The following is a 23566-nucleotide window of genomic DNA, read 5'->3' as shown; positions in this document are numbered from 1 at the left end:
CTGACCCCCGGCTGCTGGATGATCCTGTGCGATTCCCGGAGCTGTTGCTGGATACCACTGAAATGGCATTGGCAATGGCCTCAACTGCAGATAGCCTCTCAGCGAACGTGTTCCTTTCAGACCGCTCTGCTTCTGAAACACATCGTATATCAATGTAGTCATCTCAGGCTGGGTTTCATAAACATCCAACATCAACTGTTTCCCAAAACCTAATGTGCTGCCTCACTTGCCATCACAGAAAACAACTACATATTGTAAGACTTCACTTGTTTCATTACTGAATGACTATTTTTGAACAAATCTCTTGAATGATTCAACAAATACATTTTATTGCTACCGTAGACATCCAGTGTTTATATCCGAACTATAAACTTTTATCCAAACACTTCTGTGAAAATTTTAATTATTGTAACAGAAATACTGATACTGTGTGGTTGTTTTTGAAGCAGTTTCAGACATTTGATGTCTCTGGGTCAGTGGCAACATGAACACACATCTGAATGTTCGCCGTGATCGAACTTGTCAAAGGTTTAATAGACATAGCTGTATCGTTGTCATTTAGGAATAAGATTGTGTGCATGTTTGCTTGTTTGAATCGAGACTGCAATCTTTTTATGATTAATCATGGAGCTCTATAGTACATTAAAGGGTTAGTTCACCCAAAAAAGAAAATAATGTCATTTATTACTCACTCTCATGTCGTTCTACACCCGTAAGACCTTCGTTCATCTTCGAACTGCTGAAATCACGCGACTTTGGCGCTCCGATTCACTGATTCGATTCGTAAAGCTCTGAAGCAGTGTTTTGAAATCGGCCCATATAGATATTGTTGAAAAGTCTTTAGTTTTTTGGCACACAAAAAGTATTCTTGTCGCTTTATAATATTAAGATAGAATCACTGAACTCACATGAACTGTTTCAAATATGTTTTTAGTACCTTTATGGACCTTGAGAGTTTGAATGGCTTTGCTCTCAATAGAGACCTCACTGAGCCATCGGATTTCATCAAAAATATCTTAATTTGTGTTTCAAAGATGAACGAAGGTCTTACAGGTGCGACATGAGGGTGAGTAATTAATAACATTATTTTCATTTTTGGGTGAACTAACCCTTTAATGATACTAAAATAACACTAAGAAATGCAAGTTTACCTTCCTCCTCCTTGGTTTCCTTGTTGCTGACAGGGAAGCAGACGGAGACGCAGGCGTGGAGGACGTTGCGGTTGCCGTCACAGCGGTGACCCAGCAGAACGTCCAGAGCGTGAGGGTTCTGCTCCAGCAGCATTGCTTGCTCCAGACTAATCAGGTATTGCCTGCATGCCTCATAATCACAGCGCAGCACGTGCTGCATCAACGTCTGCTTCTAAAACACAAAAGAGCAAACAATATATCAACCAGAAAACAGGGCTTCACTTGCATTCGCATTCAGTCAGGTTTCATTCGCATTTGCAACTAAAAATAGATGTGCGAACAGTAAAATGTATTTAGGAGCATGTGTGTGAATAAAAAGCAGGTACCTGCCTAGTCTTAAATTCAGCTTGAGCTCTACATATTTTAAAGTAAAACAGATTGAATTATGACAATGTTTACTTTATGGTGTTTGTATGGTAATATGTTTTAGATAGTTGTAAGTGCGCATATTTTAACTCCCACATCTTTTTGAATGAGCAGCTGGAAGAAGTAAATTTAAAACATTTTAAAATAAGTCATGGTGCATTTCGGGATTGCTCATAATTAAAAGTACTGCATTATGCAGAACATATATTTTTTTCTGGTTATTATTTGCATTCTGGTTACTCAAACCTGTATCTGGCATTTAATTCAATGTTTAAAATATACATAACCCCATAAATAAATACAGTTTGAAACAGAAATATTTAAAAACCTAGTGCACTTTTTGTATTCAAAAATTACATTTTGCTTGTAAATTTCTCCTTGTATCCCTTTATTATGGTAAACAAATCATTTGATACATTTTCATTCCCCTAAAGTTCTTTATGTACTCCTATGTAGCATTACCTCCACAGCCATGATGATGATGGCTGCCTTCTTTTTGATTGTGGAGTTAGTGGGAAGGTTGGCAAGCGAGTGAACTCCCATGCCTAGACTGGCAATAGGCGGCAAGTCTAGCCAATCAGGGTCACGTATTCCACCCATACAGTCTTTAGCCATGGGATAAATGGTGCCGTTACCATCCCTCAAAATGATGGGACTCTCCTGTGGATATGCAAATATGAGAAAGTTAAAACAGGCAAAGTGAAATGGAAAGTTTCCTGAGGTGTATGAAGCATATCAGGTTGTGTGATGGTCTCACCTGGCCAGCAGTGAAGATGGCCACATTACGCTCACTCTGGCCGAGAAAGGCCAGGTTACTGGTAGGGAAGTGATTCTCCTGCTCGGCTTTGCCGGTGGCCAAATCAAAGATACAGTACCGTACCCAGCTGCCTGTTTTCAGCACAGCATGAACTCCTGCAGGACGCAAGACATCAGAGCCGTCAAGCAGAACATTCACAACAAAATGAAGTCTGATAAATCTGAAAACAACAGTCACCTTTGGAGTCAACATTCACAGCTAAAATTTCAGCTTTTTCTGGGATACAAAGTTTTTTAAGTGTGCGCTGAAAACAGTCTGGAACTTTTGGTGTTCCACCAGTTTTAACAACCTATTCAAAAGAAAAAAAGTCTCAGTTAAAGTCATGTAATAGTATCTATATAGATATTATTCAGGCACTTACAATATATTTGTTATATAATAAATACAAATACATTATATATATATATAGACACACACACACTTTAACGTAATGAATTCTTTATCATTCACCAATATTACCATTTAATTCTGCTTTCTAAAGACTAGTAAGTCATGATTTTATTTGTGATTATTTTACACTATTAACAAAACTAATTTTTAACATAAAAAAAAAAAAAACTACATTTACAATTAGCATATCATTTTGTGAAAAGAAAATATTAAATCACATATGCTGTGAACTAAATATTCTCCAGATAATATTTTAACAATTTGCTTCAGTACAACGATAGTATAAAAGTACATTTAAATTAAAAAAACAATTAACTTTTGTCGTCTTTACAATATAATATTGTCTAAAACAGTTTATTTTTTATACAAAATAATATACAAAATATATAGATGCCTTTATATTTTAGGAAGGTGGTCCCTCGCCAAGTAATATTTTGGGTTCTTTAGCATCAAAAAGTTTGAAAACCCCTGCTACAAACGTATAATATTCCATTTGTGCATGTATATTTGGTAGGCTTAATATAGCCAAATTTAACATTTGCAAGAATTAAAAACGACAATTCACAGCCAGAGACCATTTTACCCTTAAAGGGATGACAATATTCATTTTTGGGTGAACTATGCCTTTAACAATAATTTAGGCCTACATCATTAGAGTCATAGTTGAAATCATGTTTCAGTTGAAGACTGGGTCACCAATTATGATACATTACTTGGTATGGAAAGTAGTATGTTAAGGAGTGACTATTTAAAATTGTCAATTTATCCATCAAAATGGCATTTTGAATTCTCCACCAATGTTTTGAGATTCTGCAAATGGAAAAGTGCACTTTTACAGCTGGATGTGTGCATTTACCTGTAGCTCATCTATTCTGAGCAGTCGACAGTCTTGCAGCAGTGAGGAGGGGTCAGAGTCAGTGGGAGCTGCGCTCTGGCTGCTCACGCTGCTCGACGTCCCTGGAAATTTCACAGCAACATATGCACCATCGACTTTTAGCACCTTGAGTTCAAAAGAGAGAACTGTTGCAAATGAGGTGTAATAGCAAAGCATCACACACAGACCAGAGACAAAACACAGACAGGAACATCACGTCATGAAAAACACAGTATGCTTGTAAAACGTCATCTATTATAATTGGAAATTCTTATTACATTAAAAGGTTACACACTGCAATAATAAAGATAATATAGAAAATTAAAAAAAAAAAAAAAAAAAAACAGTGGAGAAAAATAATATGCTTGTAGCTTTGGACTCCACTGGATCAAGATGGCCGACTTGTACGCCTGCACCCACCTTTCCCACAGGGACGTTTTTAACGTCCTCCACGAAAACGACCTCTCGTAGAGGCCACTGCTCCTCATTCACTTTCTCCTCTTCTTTTGGAGCCGGTGTTGAGCGCCTTCGCTCTGTAGCACAGCAGGTAATTGGTTAGCAAAGACAACACTGCAGCCACATCTTAGCCAAGTATCTTATGGCATCTCCCATAAGATCAAACAGGAATGTTTAAACAGCTCTAGTTTAAGGCAAGCTCTTTTAACCCAAGCCACCACTGGTGAATAAGATAAAAAAAAAAAAAAAAAAAAAAAAAAAAAGATATCACAAATATCACAAAACTTTCCCAGTGGATTGATGACATTAAAGGCACAATATGTAAGCTTTTCGCTGCTAGAGGTCACCTATTCAAAAGCTTGATGACACAGAGATTGAGAGCGGAATCATGGGAGATGTTGTCTTCACCTCACAGCCAGGGGAAAAGAATCCAAAGGGACTAGAGCAGAATTCATGTTCATGGACGAGATTATTAATGTTTCTGTAGTATGAAGCAGAGCAGGGTTGAGTGCTGTTCGAGCATAACGAGGCCGCTGGAGCGGTTGCTAATGAGAGACGAGCGCGACACACATCTCAAGAGCACCGCAACTTTTATTATGCCGCAGTCGCCGCTTCTGCTTCTTCCGGTCAAGCGTATGTGGGGTAAAGCAGCGCTGTTTATCACATTAGTATTGAAAATTATGTTATAGCGTTACTCTGTGCGTTCGCTTGGCGGCTGCTATGAGACTCTTGTTGCACACTGCAGTAAGCTAGATCAAAATTACATTAATATGATATTCTAATAAAGAAAATGAAATTCAGACAATAAGACTAAATGTCTTGAATTATATTACAATGATTAGTTTTGTTTTTTCCCCTTGTCTAATAAAACATAATATATTAAATTGTGTTTCCATGGTTTTTACAAAATAAAACCAGAAATCAAGGGTAACGCAGATATGACGTCACTGGTTAAAATTGCTGATTTCTCTGGATTTAACCATTCTTGGAAACATCTGGAATAATGTAAGTGCACAAGTCAACAAAATATATAACACTGTTCTAGTGGTTTTTGGATATTTTAATCCAAAAATCTTACATATTGTGCCTTTAAAAATACCAAAATATATACAATGAAATGCCATGTTTAAATATGTCAATTATGCATCATCTAATTTAATATGAACTAATTTGCATACATTTACTGAACAGAAATCTGAAATAAAGCTTGGATTAGGCCAGGTTCAAAATTCTTTTCATTTTGTTGACATTAGAATTTTTAAAACAAGGGATTTCTGACATTACTTTTTAAATCACTCCAGAAAATACTGTCATCAGGCAGAGAAAAAAAAAAAAAAACATTTTTCAACATTTTTAGAAATAAAATGCATAAAACCAAGCAAATGATATATGAACAAACCCCTCAGTAAAAACCCTTGAGAATATAGATAAGAATAAAAGCTGCTGAAGTGGAGATTTCTGACTCAGTGCAGGAGAAAAGAACTTAAAAGATGTGTACAGCAATTGAAATCTACAGGAGCAAAAAGATAAAGTGCAATAAAATAAACACTTAAAAATTCTCTTTTCACTTGTCTGAATAATCATTATGAAAAACCAAATTGTCCTTAAACTACTTGAGCATTTAAAAAGAAAAATGTGAGGAAGGCCATGAGTAAAGCGAAACAAACAACATGCTTTACATGCACACAAACCAAATCAACAAAAATGCAGCACACGCCTAATTGGGAAGGTGACCATTTCATTTACATTCTGATCCTGGGCCATCATTTTTGTCGAGCAATGATTAGAACACTTATACTACAGGAGAAATTAGCAAAATGACAGTAGAAATGCACAGGGTAGTTTTGGGGCCAATATAAACCCTGTACAACAGCTGATGGGTTTAGCGATTCCGTGTACGTACTATAGGGCAGAGAAGCACTGCTAGCGATGGAGGAAGTGTCACTGCATGTGGACGCTGGTGAGGGCGGAGGGCCCATTTCCGTCTTCACCAGCTCTGGCTTGCTCTCAGTCCTGACGACAAGAACAAGCACACTCATCAGCATCTTATTTTTAGTATAAATACCTTGGTGCATGTGCATGGCCATAGAAAAACAGCCATCTTACTTGGTCTCCTGTGTCTTGGTGTTCTTTTCCATGTTTTTCAGGCTCTCGGGTGAGCGGAGCTGGAAGCGGCAGCTGTCGTTCATGTTCCACACGGACTCCAGCAGGACGCCCACTTTAGGGATCCCCGCGTTTACGGAGAAGGCCACGGCACCAGCGTGATATAGAGGGTTATTCCTCAGGCACACCTAAGGGAAGAAAAACATCACAACTGAGTTTCCAAAAAGCAACACCTAAGCAGGGTCAGAAAATAACAGGGGCTTGGGGCAAAAATGCAACTAAATTTAACAAAATATACCACCAAATTAAAGATAAGTGTATGCATTGTATTTTTAACATTATAACCAATCACACATATTTATCATGAAAGCAAAGACCAATCAGAGGTGTTTAGATTAATCACCAGTGATGAAGAAATCTGCTAAAAACACTGGAGTTTGTTTGTTGACTTTTGTTGATGTTGATCAAGTTGTATTAGTAACAGCATATAATATTCTGACAGACTGATTGAATAAATACAAGTATTTAACATAAAAGATGACATATACATTTAATAAAAGGTACTGAATTCTAGAAATTAATCCCAGGAGCCAAATATTGCCCCTTAAGGGAAAAGTAAATTTCTGACCTCCACCACATCATGTTTCTTCACCTGAGTTCCTACTGTGATGTTAGGTATAGAAGAGATGCCTGCACTGGACTTTGGCTTCTTGTTCTTGGCTCTGGCCTTTTCAAGCATCTTTTTCCGCTGACTAAAAGGCACAACACCCCTAGAGGGAAAAGAAATTCAGAATTTATTGGTTTGTGTAATCATCAGATCTCGAAGGCTGCAATTTTAATTAAATATATTTATATGCGCTGTGCGTTTCAGAGTGAAGTGTTCATTTACACACAAGCAGCTCATCCAACGTTGTTAAATATGACTATTTTAACAATGTTTTTAATACCTTTCTGGACCATGAGTGTAATTTTGTTGCTTTCTATGGGGGATAAAAAAAATTTAAAAAAAAAACTCTTGGATTTCATCAAAAATCTTAATTTGTGTTCTGAAGATGAACGAAGGTCTTATGGGTTTGACATGAGAGCGAGTAATTAATGACAGAAATTTCATTTTTGTGTGAACTAACCCTTTAACTTTAATAACATTATAGTTCTAACTTTAATATATATAAATATTTAAAATGAGGCTGTTAAAATTTTACAGATGTTACTGCATTTCCAAGAGACAAAACATGGCTAATGTTTTGGCTAATATTATTTATATATATATATATATATATATATATATATATATATACACACACACACACACACACACTATATACACACACACGAGAAATATCCGGGCCCCCCCCAGATGTGTCCACATCGAATCTGGCCCCCTTTAAAAAAAAAAAAAGTTTGGACACCCCAGCTGTAAACTCACCACCAGTAAAGGCTGCTCTCCAGCTGAGCGCAGGTATACAGGGCACAGCAGTGCAGAGAGACAATGCGCTCTCCCTGCAGCTCTGGGAACGTTTGTGCTCCATGCTCTAGTTTAGCAGCAACAGTGCTCAGAGTTTCATCCACCCATGTCGCCACCTACACAATACAGATTGGTTAATAGATATTTGAGGTCTGAGAACATTTCTGGCATGAGACTGTGCATCACTGATTTTGCAACTCTTGCACAATCTTAGGTTACACTTTATTGTTCTTGTTACAATTATACATTTTAGTACCGAGTAATATTAATGTGCTTCATGTGCTTACTATATGGTTATGATTAGGTTTGGTTTAGGGTTAGTTGTGTGTAATTATGCATAATTTATAGTTAATACAAAAGAAACATGTAACATGTAACAAACACACTGTTTGTCAAAATAAAGTGTTACCCAATCTTATTATACCTGCCAGCTCCTGTCATATGATTTTCTTATTGGAAAGATTTTCAAATGGAACTTTACTGTAAAGTGACACCACAATGTCTTCTTACCTTGTTACTCTCGGTGGCCACAGTGGCTCGGATACTGTTGGCAGACAGGTGGGTGATCTTTTCATTGGTCAAGCCAAGGAAAGGGACACGGGGGTGATGTATAGAAGGATTCTGTGAATGCACAAAAGACTTTTGAGATTTATCAAATTCAGTAGTGACAGAAATTCCTTGTCAAGTCACCCTTATCTATATAGTGCTTTATACAATACAGATAGTTTCAAATCATCTTTACAGTAAAAACAGAAAAGTAATTATCAATGATGCAAACAGGATTCTGCTGTAAAGCAGCTCTAAAAAGACAATGGCATCATAGTTCAGCTCAAGTCAGTTTCATATGCATTGCAAATCTTACTTGTGCATTTCTGTAAGGTTCAGGCTCATTCCACTTCCACTGGTAGAGTTCTCCTTTGGTACTGACAGCAATCAGTTCCGAGTACAAAGCCCCAATGCTGACAAACTTTGTTACATAGTCCTAAAGGATCACACAACCAAGGATATATAACTCAGCAACTATACAAATAAAATATGATTTGTTAACTAAATGAATTCCAGGAAATTGGAAACTAATAATCTAAAGTGTTATTCAAACAGGCTGGCCATTAAATTGAAAGGTCAAATAAGGATGTGCAAGATAATAAAATAAGAATTTATCAATAAATCTAGTTTAAAACGTTCATGCCAAATTCTTCGAAAATGTAATCTTATTAGTTTCTGAAAAATGCTTATACCACTAAAAAGTTCTGACTTAATCCAAAAATCAGGGTTATTATTGCTAACTAAATATAAAACTAAAACGCTGTGTTACTTGAAATAAAATATTAAACTAGTTGCCAAGGCAACATTTCTCATTTTCAATTAGTTTAACTTAAAGTACTAAAATAACTAAAACTGAAATAATAACTACATAGAAGTACACAAAATTACAAAAGATGTAAATTTAAAAAAAAAAAAATCAAAATAAAGACTAATCACTTCCAAATTAAAATAATTTAATGCAAACATTAATAAAGTTATGCCATTTGCCATATGAAACTGAACTAATCTTGTAATGTCATAAAAGGTCAAATACGATATTTAAAAAAAAAAAAAAAAAAAAAAAAACTAACATCAAGTAATGTTAGTTGACATCAAGTAATAAGAATCTAAATAGGTTTTATAGCTGCCACATTACAACAAAATGGATGTTGCTAACACCACAGTGACTGACTCAAACTGGTTGACCAGTTTTTTAAATAATACTTTATACATTTATAATACATTTTGATGCATTTAAGCTCCACAAACAAAACAAGAAAGAAAGGAAAGATAGAAGATGAATGCAGAAATTGAAAACATGTTAATCACTGAACCAGAACAACTGACCCTTAAAGGAATAGTTTACCCAAAAATGAAAATTCTCTCATTTACTCAGCCTCATATTGTCTTAAACCTTTATGCATTGCTTTATTCTGCAGAACACAAAACAGTTTCAGTTTCCATTGAACTTCTTGTCCAAATAATGGAAGTCAGTAGGACCCGAAACTGTTCGGTTCCCAACATTCTTCAATAGATTTTTTTTCTACAGAAGAAAGTCTGAACCTACACAAGGTTGAATTAATGACAATTTTCATTTTTGGTGAAATTTTCCTTTAAATACATCACAACTTAAAATGCACCATAGTAATTGTAAGTCTGGCATTCTAGGACAGTGAAGGCTTAAAGGCCCACCTTATCAGGCCACCACTGGAGCTCTTCCCCCAGAGTGACAGGGCTCTGCAGCGGCACACTCTTCTTGTCAAGGCTTGGTTCTCCCTCGCGGCTGGTGGAGCCACGCTCCGCATCGAAGGAGGCTCCATCCAGCCACCTCCTCTCGCGCAACCTCAGGACCGACTCACGCTCGCGGAGCAGTTCCGAGTCTCGCTCTAGGGGGAGAAGGAGAACTGGTATGCAATAGGGTCACACCAGTGGGATAACAGTAAGCCACTCTCTGGGAAAGACCCTCGGAATAGTGAGATTTCATACAAATTAGATAGTACTATAATATGTAATAAAAATTAATTTGCTGTACTTCTGTGACACCAACCACCAGAAACAACTGACCATTGTGCCGTAAATGACACCGCTGGTGAAAAGGATCCATGACCATTTAGGTGATGGACCCTGTTTTAAAAATGACTGGGCTACATATAGACGCTATACAGACTGATAACTGGCTTTGTCAGCTGCTGGGTCGCATTAGCAGCGGAAAGATCTTGCTGACAGGGGTGTCCAGCATTTGCTGAGATGTATGGGTATAATCTGCAGGGTCTTATAGGTAACTGTCTGCACTGCAGGGCCTTTCGCAGAGGGCTCATTAAGGGAAACGACGACTATGACCATGCAGGACAATTGGACACTCTCTCAAAGCACAGACACTCACACACAACACAAACATGCAGCAAGGCATCTTGAAGTATTTGATAGCCACGGATGCTAACTTTTTTTCTCTATAATTTGGTCAAAGTCATATTCGATCTGTGTTTTTTGCACATAGGGCTGGGTGATATGGCCAAAAAAAAAAAAAATTCATATCAGTCGATATCGATAATTATCATGATAAATGTCAAATCTTTATTTCTTTCAAGTTTAAAGGCAGATTTTTGCTCCTAAGAAAAAGTTGTAGAAACCAGACTGTTAATTGTGGTTTTAAACTACTCTTTATTGTCAGAACATAAAAACTTCATGTTTTTGAACACTTTTCTAGTCATTTTTCTTTAATAAAATAAATATCTTAACACATGCAGAAACCTAAGAAATTAATTTTTCTGTTAACAGGTAATATTGTTTCAAATATGAAACCGGTTTGTGTTGCCTGACTTTGATGACGTGTATCTTCAGTACAGTTTGCAGTGCAGGCTGCAATATTAATATATTATTACAGATTTTGTCTCTCAGAAATGCACATTTGACAGTAACTTGAGTAGTAGTAGGTTGAGTTAGGATGCAAATATGAATTTTTGTTCATTAACAAAAACAGTCACATTTGTAAAAATTGTAACCTAATTTTTAATAAAGTAAAATTTAAATATTCTGACTGATTTAGTTTATTAAAATGAACCATTGGTCATCCATAGCAGCATACATTTAGATCATGATAACCACAGGTAAAACCTGACAAACACGGTCAAATGTAACTATATGGTTTCTATGGTATCTGTATAAAAAAAACTTTGGCCTAAATACATTTAGTATTAATGAACAAATGCAATAGCTGTAATTATATTCCATTACACCTTTAATACATTGAATAAATGTCTACATTAATAATATAATAAAATTCAATATGTATATCCCACATTTCTGCCACAATGCCATGGTGCAGTTAGTGTTACCACAGTAAATACATGGTAAATGATGCTGATTTGAGATTGAAAAGCCTTCTGACTGTATCGTTGCGCAGTGTTTGTCAGCGCTGTTTCATCAGGCTTAAAACTAGTTTAAATCACCAAGACATCTGTGTTCTTCACTGAATTCAAACACTCCTCACAGCGCTGTTTAGTGCTCGCGCACTGAGACCAATCAGAGAGTAAACGCATCTGCTCTAGTAAGCGTGCACTGCCATTTGAATGGAGAAATGGTCCGTGTGGCGCGGTTCAAATGAGTAGCACTGTTTCGTTCCGCTTTTGGCACATAACATTATATCGAACATTTACCAAACTCTTGATATCGTATTATCGAGGAAAATTATATTACGTTAAATATCGTTATTGTTTTATCACCCACCCCTATTTGCACATGATTCAAGTAATGCATGGTCACATGCCCTAAATTTATTAAGTTATTAACTTAAGAGTAATTTAGAGTTGCATAGAAACATTGCAACTTGATGCATCACAACAGATTTCAGCTGATGCCAGAATTTAGAGTATGCGATATCAGTTTTCTAATGATTTCTACTATTTGAACTCGAGTGTCTCATATGAAGTTGTTTTTGCAAGGATTTTTTGTTCAACCCAACAAAGTTAGCACCTTCCTCATGTTTCACATCTGCATGAATGTGTTGCGAGTAGTGAATTTATATATTAAACTACAGCGTTAACGAATAACAAAGTGGTTGTGGCACAAGCAGTTCCACAAATCTTGCTGAATGGCATCATAACACTAAGTGTATGCAAGCATGACTGTGTTTTGGCCTTTACCTCGTGAGGAGCCGAGACGAGACAAGGAAGAGCGTCGGAAAGAGGGGTAGCCAAAGTAGCTGATGTCCTCAGAGAACATGGCGTCTGCATCAATGATCACGCTGGGGTGAGCGGAGTGAATATCCGCGTCTAGAAGGGACATCAAGTCTTCTGTAGAAGTATTAAAAGGTATTGGTCATAAAAGTTTGTTAAAGGTGAAAATGACAGTCTTAACTGTGACTCATTCACTGTGTCTGTTTACCTCCAGGTAAGTAAGACTCGCTGGCCGTGTCATCTCCATCATCTCCATCCTCATCATCTCTGCTCAGCAGGTTGTTTACAGCCAAGTTCACATCAAGGTTTGTGCGCTGCAGCTCTCGAATGATGACACTTCTGGACTTTCCCTGAAGAACCACCTGGGCCTGGTTGGAGAAGCAGAGCCAATCGGTTATGAAATTTCACAGCAGATCTGGCTCAGAGGGTGTGTGTGTGTAAAACATTAAATATAAATGCATGCTCAACTGTGTAAAGTAGGGGTGAAACAGTACATGTATTCGTCCCAAACCGTACAGGACGAAAAACCGAGGTACATACCGAACCGTGACTTCTGTGTACCATTACACCCCTAGTGTAAAGGTTTGAAATAAATACTATTTTTTTAAATAAATAAAATAATAACAATAATAATAATTAGTTGCAGCCTGGGTACACACCACAAGATAATCAGGCTGATTTTGGGCCAATTTCTCCCCTTCCAGCAATCCTAGGTAATGTCCTGATTATCTTGATGGTTCTACAGATTATTTTATAGATTTTCCTGTGGTGTAAAGTGTGTTAATAGTGACTGAATCTGCTCAGAAGAGCGTCGGAGCTGCCTCGATCGCGATCAGAAATCCTGATGTGCGGGGGGAACCCTGAGGACAAACGTGCGCACGCTCTGGAGATTATCACGTGAAACAAAACAATATCCAATCAGAAAGTGAGCTAACAGAAGACAGAAGCATAACAAACGCAGTCATGGTGCAGCGCAAAGTTAAATGGATTTGGACAGCAGAAATGGAGGATCAGGTTGTCGATTTGTGGCAACAGCACGAGTGTTTATACAACGTGTCCTGTAAAACATACCAAAATCATTTCAAGCACCATAACCGCAATTTCTTCCTGTCTATCGTCCGCCATGTTCATTCTGAAGTCTCGAGAGATTCTGCCAGATTTCCCAAGTTCACAGTCAGGATTCTGGCTGAAAAGCTGTTCGTGTGTGGTGTGCTGTCTTTGTCACATCATGGCACACCACACACTATAGGAGTGAAATGATTAAATCTAGGATTTTTTGTCCTCATGTTTGTGGCCTCTCACATTTTAAAAATCTTTTAGTGTGTACACAGCATGAGTTATTTTGCTAAATGGTCACAAAATTATTTTTCTGCTTTTTAAACCATGTCTAAAGTTTCTCAATTGAAAATGAATGGCTGTTGAGTTTAAAAAAAAAAAAAAAAAAAAAAAAAAAATATTGTAATTTATGCAAACATTACATTTAAGTTACTAAACAGGCTCATGGTAAGCACATCCAGCTTAAACAGTAAAAGTCAGGAATGTGGAACAGGCCCCCTGAAGCAAGATTTTACCTGAGAGATGAGCTCCTCTGGGATGACAGAGGCTGGAATTACAGGCTGTGGCTGACTGCCCAGCAAGCCGGAGCCTCTATCTCTGCCAGTGCGGATCACGCGGGTCTGTCTGCGTGAATCTCGGGCTGCTGTGGAGGAGCGGCCTGAAGATCCTCCTCCTCCAGCACCTCCTCCAGCGCCCCCTCCGCTCCCACTGCCGCCTCCTGAGCCTCCACCGCTACTGCCCCCGCCTCCACTGCCACCGCCATTTACTCCTGAACTCCAGCGGCTCCTGTCAGGGACACCAACAATCAGGATCAGAATACAGCCAACAAGATTCTGTGTGTGTGATACTGAACTCCGACAGACCATGTTTAAGGACTAGTTTTACATTCCTTGTCTCATGAATATGAGAGCATTAGGACTGATGTTTTTAGTGTCTCTGATTAAAACATCAATGTAAAAAAAAAAAAAAAAAAAAAAAAAAAGTTACAGTGGTCAAGTTTAATCTTCATTTGCATTGGGACTCAAACGTTAATTTTTCATTCATATTTAAATATTTTAGTAAATCATGTTGCTGTTACATTATATGATATAACATTAATAAGAATAATAAAAATTATATAATATAAAAAAAATAGTTGTTTATAACTATGTATTTGATGTTAGTTCATAAATAAAAATGATTAAATATTTTTACTTGTTCACTTGCAAATTTTACATTAAACATTTTCAATCTACTTTGTAACAATGACTACTAAAAAAAAAGCAAACGTTTGCTCCGTTTTGCACTTCATTACAAACACACGTGTATGTAAATTATAAAATATATTTAAGTTAAAAATATGGTTAAAAATATCAGGTTATAATTTGAGCTATATTGTCCAGCTCTACTAGCACACAGTTTAATTTTTCCTTAGTAATTTAGAGCATCACACACACAAACAAATATTTCAGGAAATGGGCTTGTAGTGTGAATATTTTCAGGAGGGATTTTTACTGCATGCAAACAAAACGCAGCAAAATCATCTTTAAACAGATTTCTTATAACCAAAGGCACCACTGCATGTGTGGTTGCCAACTTTACCTGATGGCTGCATTTCTGATAGCCCTGCCACAACTTACCCAAGGGTGTTGCCTGCCAGTCTGCCCAGTGTGTCAGAACCAGACAGGAACCAGGGCGGATCACTAGTCCTGCCTGGCCTGGAGCTCCTTCCTGCCCCTGAGACACTGCTCAACTTTGAACTGGAAACAAAAGATGGGAGATCAGTTATAAACCTATAGTCCCACATGTGGGACCATAACAGAGCCTGGAGACCCCAGGCCTACGAGCCAATCAGCCCTTTTGTATTGTGGGGCGACTAACATGGCAACACCCTTGGGAATCAGAACTGACTGCAGCTCATTCCTCAGGCAAGAGCTGTAGGAAAGGCTGGCAGGGAACTGCTAAAGATTTCCCCTAAATCATGTGCCATCATGCCCGTTAAATATTTTGGTCATATACAAACACTCTGGATTGCTTGCAGTTCACAAAAGGGGATTTGCACTGGTGCGACATAGCTTCAATCACAAAAACAACACGAAGAGAAACACTAGCCCACCTGCTTAGTTCAAGCAAAGCACCACAAACAAACCGGCCACAATGTTCGTAACAAGCTGTTTTGCCGTTTAGTTTAGGGGTTTTTTTTTTGTATGTTTGTTGTAAAGTTCAAAGAGTTAAAATATATTTTCATAGAAGATCTCTTAAATTAAAAAAAAAATCATGGCATGAGCTCTTAAGTCTGTACCAGCAAATAATAAATCATTTACAAGCTAGCATTGTAACAAACATGTGTATTTGGTTTTCTATATTTCAGTAATAAAACAACGTCGCTAATAAAACCAGACAACAAAAGGTGGCCAAACCTCTATAAAAATGTTCTGAAGCACCTGAAGCCTGTAGATTCAGATTTACTGAGTTGCTTCCAGCTGAACCGCTTCACAAAATTCACTCCCTGTTAGGGCTGGGCAATTGTTCCGAATTTAATGTTTTGCCTCGATTTTATTATTTTTAAATCGAGAAAACGTGATTTTGAATACAAATGTTAGCAAAAGTTACAATTAGACATGTTGACAGAACAGCAATGATAACAATTAAGACAAGAAAATGATCTGACCTCATGATGGCATGCCTGATTAACTGCTCTCATGTGACGCTCTATGAACGTAGCACACATTACTAGTCTTAAGCGGCTGTTCACTCAGAAATGCGTTATTGTGTTGAAAAAATTAGATGCGTACAATGGAATGGGGAAAAAAGCAAAGTTATTAAACGCAAGTTGAACTTTTTTTAACTTGACCGCCGCATTTTTAGAATGCCATTTCATGGGTGAGACGGTGCAAAAGATGTGAGACACGAATGCAAAAGTAAAACACGTCGAAACATAAAAACAACAGGAAAAATAGTGAAATGAAATGCAAAAAACTGCAAAGAACTACTACTGTATGTTTGATATTTCATGTTTGAATGATGGTGACAGGCTGAAAGCTGCTGTTATTTTCTGTTTTTACAAAGCATTTGCTGTTAATAATAGCCTATTAATGGTGTTATTTATTGCTATTACTTTTTGGAAATATTTAGCATTTTTCTTATTTTATAGGATATATAGGATATGTTTAAGATATGTTTGTACAACATTTGCCTTCATATTTCATGCATATTTTTTGCAAAGATACTTAAATAAGTCATTTGTTTTACATTTACACCATGTTGATCATTTCATGTGTGGTGCACTTGAAATATAACTTTTTTTAACCAGACTTGTGTTTTTTTGCCATATCGCCCAGCCCTACTCCCTGTCATCAATAAGAATATAATACAAAAGCATTTTCTCCATGTAAGAAGGCTACATGTCTGGGATAATAACTGCATCATATATAGTTTACATTTAAGTGAATTCATGCTACATTCACACCAAAGCCCACAACACAACCTTTAATCTAAACATATGAGGTGGGTTGAAAAGTTAGCATATAGAAAACAGAATTAAGACAAACTTAATAGTAGGTCAAAATAAATCCAGAGCAATCATAACCGGAAGGAACAGATCTAATCTAGAGTTATTTTGCATGCCAGCTTAAACATGCATTTTCCATGTGTCTAACAGGTATTCATTTCTCACCCATCATTGCCATCGGGCTTGCCAAGCTCCAGGCGGTCGGGCTGGACGGCAAAGCTTATCCTGCAGATACGTCCATCCTGAAACAAAAGAGTATATTATTTTCCACATTGCTCTGTGTTGATCAGACACAAACAGTCATTATTTATTCACCCTCATTTCTAATTTTTCTTCAATGGAACAAAGCAAAAAAGCAGTAAAGTATATAGGACAATATAACAGAGCTTGACAAACATGGTCACTGTGAACCTAAGTTTAATGGAAAAAAAAGGAGCAAAAGCCAGTATGCTACTGGTTTGGATCAACATGAGTACGGGCAAGTTGCATAATATTCATATTTAGAGTAAATTGTTCCTTCAAAATAAGGAAAAAGCCTAAAGCAATGGGTGATATAAAATAGCATAATACCAGCATAATAAATGTTACCTCAAGGAGAAATCCAGCATGATTTGGTCCAACCACACACTGCTTAAGTTTGGCCTGCTCCAATGGAATAAGGTGTGGATGACTGCCGTGTGGACAGAGAAATGTTAGCCAAGTGTTTTTACAAAACTCAATACTTCATTGATGTGGAAAGAATTCTAAAACCACTGGGATTAATGTAAATACTTGTCAAAACATACCTGTTACAGTTGTATTTGTTGAGCTTTTCCGACACTTCACGGAGCCTGTAAGAAACAAAGGCATGCGATTAAAGACAGTCTGTTAGGATTATGAACAAACTCAACGTCACAGTAAATGCCTAAAATAATAATGTTTCACCCAAATGAGAAACAGCCAAAACGTCTGAACTGAAACTGGCCAAAACCTTCGGAGGATGACTATTATGGTTGAATATAAAACCATAAGAGACAGAAGGAAAACTGAGGAACAGATTATTAAGTGGCTTTGTAGGTCATTTTACCCTTCACTTTACAATGCAAATGATATCAAAAAAGGGAAACCAGTATTCTGCACTGATCCCTGTCTCGTTTCAACACTAGTTTAATAAACATATGCATAATACATTTGAAAAGCTATTTCAAAAACTGAATATTTCACTGATTCATACTAGATGTTCAAATAAAATGGGAGGCCTAGTTTATGTTCATAAACAAATTACTCCCAAGTCATAACTTGTCTCATTTGTAATAAACATGTAAACATTTGTAATGTTTTCACTCAATATAATGTTTTTAGAATTTATCAGCAAATTAATCAAATAAATTTGCTAAATCCATTATCGATTCAAAACACATTGTTTTATGACTCCTTAAAACGCTTCCTTACAGCTCAACAGGATTTAAAAGAGCATATTCGTGCAAAAATACGCAACCAATACATCCGCTATGAATAATCATGCCTTAAAAAAAAGAAGAAACAAACCCAATCTGAAGTATATGAAGATACAACAAACATAAAACTTAGGTAATAATAAAATAAGACAATAAGTGGTTCGAGTCACATTAGTAAAAGGGAAAACAGTAACTGAACAAAGGCTCCACTGGAAATCATCTCTCTATCAAAAAACAATTTCATTAATCCCTCCATGCCGCAAGATCATAGCCCTTAAAACCAATGACTCTGTATGAAAGAGATGCTTAGGCCCACTCCAAGCAATCAGACATAAAAACAAAATACATACAATTTCAGCAAGGAAACCGTTGGTATAAGTGCACCGTGGACAGATGACACACTTGGACGGCCGCATGTTGTGCTGCAGCTTTCATATAATGAGTAAATGCAGACGCACAGCAGACAGTGACATATGAAGAAAGAGGAGATTTGCAGCCCGGTCCAAATTGGCTGAGGAAAATAGATTTTTCTCAGATACTGGCCAACTTTAGCCCTTCAAGCTCTTCTTGGACAAAAAGTGTGTCATAAACTAGCTGTAAAACTATAATGCTACATACCAAAAATCTAGTGAGCTGACTAAATAATAGGGCTGGGTAAACAATAATGATTTCTCGATTTAATCGATTCTCATTTTTACGAACCGATCGATTACTCCAGTCTGTTCTCAGTTGATGAATGAACAGAACATGTAGTGCGCCTCCCATCCAATAAATCGCAATAATCTTTGTGCTTTGTTACTTTTGATATAAAGCAAAGTCTCAGATTTCAAATGACGTCCATCTTATTATGAGATTCAAAAAATAAATAACGTTTTGGCGCCGTTTAATGTGACAGATCGCTTTAACGCTTCAGTTAAAGAGAAGCGGCAGTAAGGAGTGCATGTGAACATCCTCTCCTCCGCTTTAATACCAGTTACAGCGCAAAATAAACATGACTAAACATCTGAAGGTATGTTAAAATATACAGTAGAGCTTTCCGAAATCCGTATCATGTCTCGTGTAATAGCGCAATCAGTGTTTCAACCTCGGAAAAACGTCAATAAAACAGCTTGTAAACAATGTCACGCAACGTCACATTTACCTCAGAAAGACATATTCAGTGACCATAAACTCATTAGTCAGCTAGAAAAGTGAACTCTAGAAAGCAGCATTCTGATAAATATAGCTATGCACCTTTACATATTCATTATAATGTTCTTCAATATTTAATGCATGTTTGAATAAATCAATTATGACAGCCACAATTTAAATGTTTATATTTAAAAAAAAACAAAACAAAAAAAACCCATTGGAGTAGAAATATGATTATGTAATTCTAAAATTTATTATTAAAAAAAAAAAACATAATTGAGTGTAATTTGTTTGTATATAAATAAGTTAATTTTAACCTTCAATATTATAGTAAAGCAGTACCGAATGACTCCCATGTGTAGTTTTTTCCTATAGAAAATTTGCCATGTACTGTATCTAATATACTGCATCCAAAATAATCGATATTGAATCGAAATCATACTAAATGTGACATGTAAACACTGCAGATCACTGATTGGTCAGAGAGAATCGTCACTACCAGCATCACTGGATTTGAAACATGAGACACCAAACCCGCTAGATTTAAATAGTAACAGCCACCGCAGTATCATTGGTTCACGCAACTTTTTTTTATTTTTTAAAACGACTTGCGTTAAACAACCATCACCCACAGCTTGGAAAAAAAAAATGGCTGTATCGTGGTCAGTTGATGAGGTGCAGACTCGGTAGCCGAGGAGCAGATCCAGGGCGGTAGAGGTGGAGCAACTATACGATCAATCTATAATCCCACCCACTTTGAAGCGGTACTAAACTGCAGTGGAAAAGCAAACCAAAAGTAAAGTGAGCCGAGCCATGCTGAGTTGAACCACACAGTGGAAAAGCGGCATTTGTGTGTGGAGTACCATATATATATATATATATATATATATATATGGCGGAGGGATGCTACCTATGTAGTACGTTCCAAATCCCTTATAAGGTTTCATTTCAGTCAGGACGCTGCCTTAGTAGGCAGTAGACAGCAAGGCAGCTCACTAGGTTTTGGAACAGAGCCAATGTCTTGCTTGGCATACTCAGCACATTGGTACAGCAACATGCCTACAGCATCATCTAAACAATGATAAGTGATGGAGACACTTCTGAACACAGCCACTGAACTCAAGCACATGTTTCAAAATGATGAAAAAAGCTTAATATAGTTGTTTTCCAAATGCATAGTCAAATTATTACATGCAACCATCTAAACTTATTGGTAAGGTCTTCAGATCATCTCATTTCAATACAATCAATACAAACCACTAAGCACACCCTCTTTGTAAATGACCACTAAAAGTTCAATTCAATATGAAAACAAGAGAGTCCTGAAATGCATTTATCATCTCATCTTAAAAAAAACTATTTCAGAAAGAAGCCAAAAACAATCTTTTTCCACAACACCATAATGCATGGTACATCGTATTATGCTGTAAGGGAAATACTCTGAATAAAATGAGGCTCTTTATTGCCATGATTGTTTTACATATGATATTGCCAAAGCAACAAAACATATGCATACACAGCCTCTGCCTTGCAAGATTTTCAATGCATGTACTTTCTGATACAGACTAAAAAGCCCAACATCAGACTAATACACATACTGCACACAGAATATCCTTGCGCAGCAGCTAGAGATCATGCTGAATCTAGCTTGAAGAGGACACGTGTGCAGAAAGGTCCCTCGTTTCCTGTCAGTGCTGTGCTGCAGAAAAGCCTTCAAGTCACGGCTCATTATTGCAGGACATGTCAATGAAGAATGAAGGATGAAAGTCTCCGCATACAAGCTGAAACGTTAATGACTAGAGCAAGTATACATACGGTCTGTGCATCACAGATAGTAAAGAACACCACAGTCTAACACACAGTGATGAGAAATGCAAGATGATAATATGTAGTAGAGTGCTAAGTTTACTAATAAAATGGCTCAAAATTGCACTTAGTCTTGGTGAAATGCATGTTGGAAAAGACTACCATTTGTTGCATTAAGTGACTAGCAAAGTCAGCATGAAACAGTGTTCACGTTTTAAATTCTAAATGTGACATATTTCCACGCACTAACAAAAAAAAAAAAAGCAAGCTTACGATTCTATATCTATCTCTCTCTCTCACTACATTATATATATATATATATATATATATATATATATATATATATATATGTATATATGTATATATATATATATACACACACACACACACACACATATACACACACACACTAATATATATTATATATATAAAAAAAAGGCAACCAAAAATATAATTAGTACACTCAATTACTCAAAAAAGCCACTCACCCTCAAACGAGTAATGCATTGGATTTTAATATTAAACATTATACACAGCCCAAAACAAAGATGAAAATAATTGTGTAACTATTTAGGAAATTAAGACGTAAGTATTGTCATTTTATTATTTAAAAAAAAACAATATACTTAAGAAATATTTATTCATTTACATTTATTTTACAGTGCAGCTGTATTACAGTAGTAATATATTACTATTAATATACCGTCAATATACTATTAATTACTGTCTTAGAGATTATAGTCATGTTACTATAAAAATTATTATATTAAATAAAATTAATGCACACACCTGTGTGAAGTTTCATGTTTTTAATATAGTGTAAAAATGCAAAATTATTAGAATAATTAGAACACGTAATCATTTATCTATTTTACCCTTTCTTTGATGATACGCCTGATACAAGACTGCTCTCACACCAATTAGGCTATACATTTCCAAAACCGAAAACAAAATAAGCATTTTAAGGGATTTTTGGATGAGCTAGTATACTGAGGTGGAATGCTTGGGGAAACAAGGATTAGGGAAACCCCAACACACAGCTTTAAAACATCATTAGACACCAGAAAAAAAAAAGGAAAAGATCATCCCAACACCCATTTTGTCCAAAGATGCTTTCAGTGTTACTGCCTATCAGCTGAACACATGGATCCCTCCTGCAGCTGTCATCAGCCTTTACAATCACCTCCATGACCAACTGCATGGAATAAATCTGACTAGTCAAGTTGACTAAATTTAGTGCATTTATAACATTTCAAATGTAAAATATTTATATCAGTGACGTTATAACAAACGCTTTTGGAATGAGGTTTTTACGTCACGAGTCATGACAAAGAAATAAACACTGCTCAAGATCTATGAAAACATAACACAAAACTCAAAACATTGCTGTTCTTTATCTAGACCATCTTCAGCCGAAAACATCGTGTCCTCGCGTTTATAGGCCAATTGTCATAACGAACTGTTCATCTATCCAACCCTGGATATAAAACAAACCAGAAGGATACACGTCAAAACTAATATCGCGGTGATTGTGATATAATTTACACCAAATTTATGAGGATAAATTAATTAAACCGATGAGCTCGCGGAGTGCTAAAGGCTAACCGGCTAACCTGAGCGAATTTTATTCACTAATTCGGTTCACATTCATTCGGCGTATCATAAAAAACTTACGTTAAACTTAATAAATAAACAGTACATTTGCAATAAAAGTCTTTATTTGCTGTGTAAAAGTATAAATTTATCGCAGTTCCCTCTCTTTTCACCTCCCCATCCCCCAACCCGCATTGTGTCTCCAGTCACCCGGGCCTCGTTATTTTTAGACCCAAATGTCCAACCTTGAGCGTTTACAACAGCCCTAAAACACTCTATATATTTTATCAACACTTTTTGAAAAAGCCTTAACCTCATTCAGATGTAAATACTGATTTTTAAGCCGCTTCTTTCTTATAAATACCTGTCATTAAGCTGGTCTTCGGTCCCGGGTAACGGGTGAACCACGAAGTGAATGGACGTCATGGGCTCGGTCCCGGATAAATAATTTTGTGGGGGGGCTTTTTTTCTTTTCTTTACGGGTTAGGTCTGAGTATGTGTTTTCTTCGCCAAAAGCAACCGAAGAGCTGAAGTATACAACCTCCTCATCCACATGCCGCCATCTTAACTCTGTTTAAGCTTCTTTGGGTCTGTTGGAGAGGATGCGCATGTAACGGCGACGCTGATTGGTTGAGAGAAAGCATGTGTTGGGGAAGCGGATTGGCTGGGAGGGATAAAGGCAGGGAAGAGGGG

The 23566-nt window shown here is 36.8% G+C and overlaps 1 protein-coding gene across 7 annotated transcripts in view; it reads right to left on the bottom strand.

Moving 5' to 3' along the window:
• ubr5 (ubiquitin protein ligase E3 component n-recognin 5) overlaps positions 1-23475 on the bottom strand; it is a 51131-nt gene extending 27656 nt beyond the window's left edge. For 2 of the 7 annotated variants that reach the window (XM_051864591.1, XM_051864594.1), the window contains exons 1-22: positions 23238-23475; positions 17693-17737; positions 17496-17577; positions 17073-17149; positions 15037-15156; positions 13933-14203; positions 12570-12729; positions 12329-12478; positions 9879-10090; positions 8524-8643; positions 8172-8282; positions 7623-7777; positions 6825-6966; positions 6200-6384; positions 5997-6106; positions 4058-4170; positions 3620-3763; positions 2551-2662; positions 2314-2468; positions 2019-2216; positions 1152-1362; positions 6-132 (exon numbers count right to left, since the gene is read on the bottom strand). In XM_051864591.1, coding sequence (XP_051720551.1) covers positions 6-132; positions 1152-1362; positions 2019-2216; positions 2314-2468; positions 2551-2662; positions 3620-3763; positions 4058-4170; positions 5997-6106; positions 6200-6384; positions 6825-6966; positions 7623-7777; positions 8172-8282; positions 8524-8643; positions 9879-10090; positions 12329-12478; positions 12570-12729; positions 13933-14203; positions 15037-15156; positions 17073-17149; positions 17496-17577; positions 17693-17737; positions 23238-23299 — 3062 coding nt within the window. In that variant the 5' untranslated portion in view covers positions 23300-23475. The remainder of the gene's footprint in view (positions 1-5; positions 133-1151; positions 1363-2018; positions 2217-2313; positions 2469-2550; positions 2663-3619; positions 3764-4057; positions 4171-5996; positions 6107-6199; positions 6385-6824; positions 6967-7622; positions 7778-8171; positions 8283-8523; positions 8644-9878; positions 10091-12328; positions 12479-12569; positions 12730-13932; positions 14204-15036; positions 15157-17072; positions 17150-17495; positions 17578-17692; positions 17738-23237) is intronic. The other 5 variants (XM_051864589.1, XM_051864590.1, XM_051864593.1 and 2 more) reach the window with 5 other exon arrangements.
• Between the last annotated feature and the right edge of the window lie 91 nt (positions 23476-23566).

The sequence above is a fragment of the Ctenopharyngodon idella genome, chromosome 16 (genome assembly GCF_019924925.1).
Source record: "Ctenopharyngodon idella isolate HZGC_01 chromosome 16, HZGC01, whole genome shotgun sequence".
Lineage (NCBI taxonomy): Eukaryota > Metazoa > Chordata > Actinopteri > Cypriniformes > Xenocyprididae > Ctenopharyngodon > Ctenopharyngodon idella.
The sequence above is the reverse complement of the archived record's forward strand: the minus strand, read 5'-3'. Positions and strand labels throughout refer to the sequence as shown.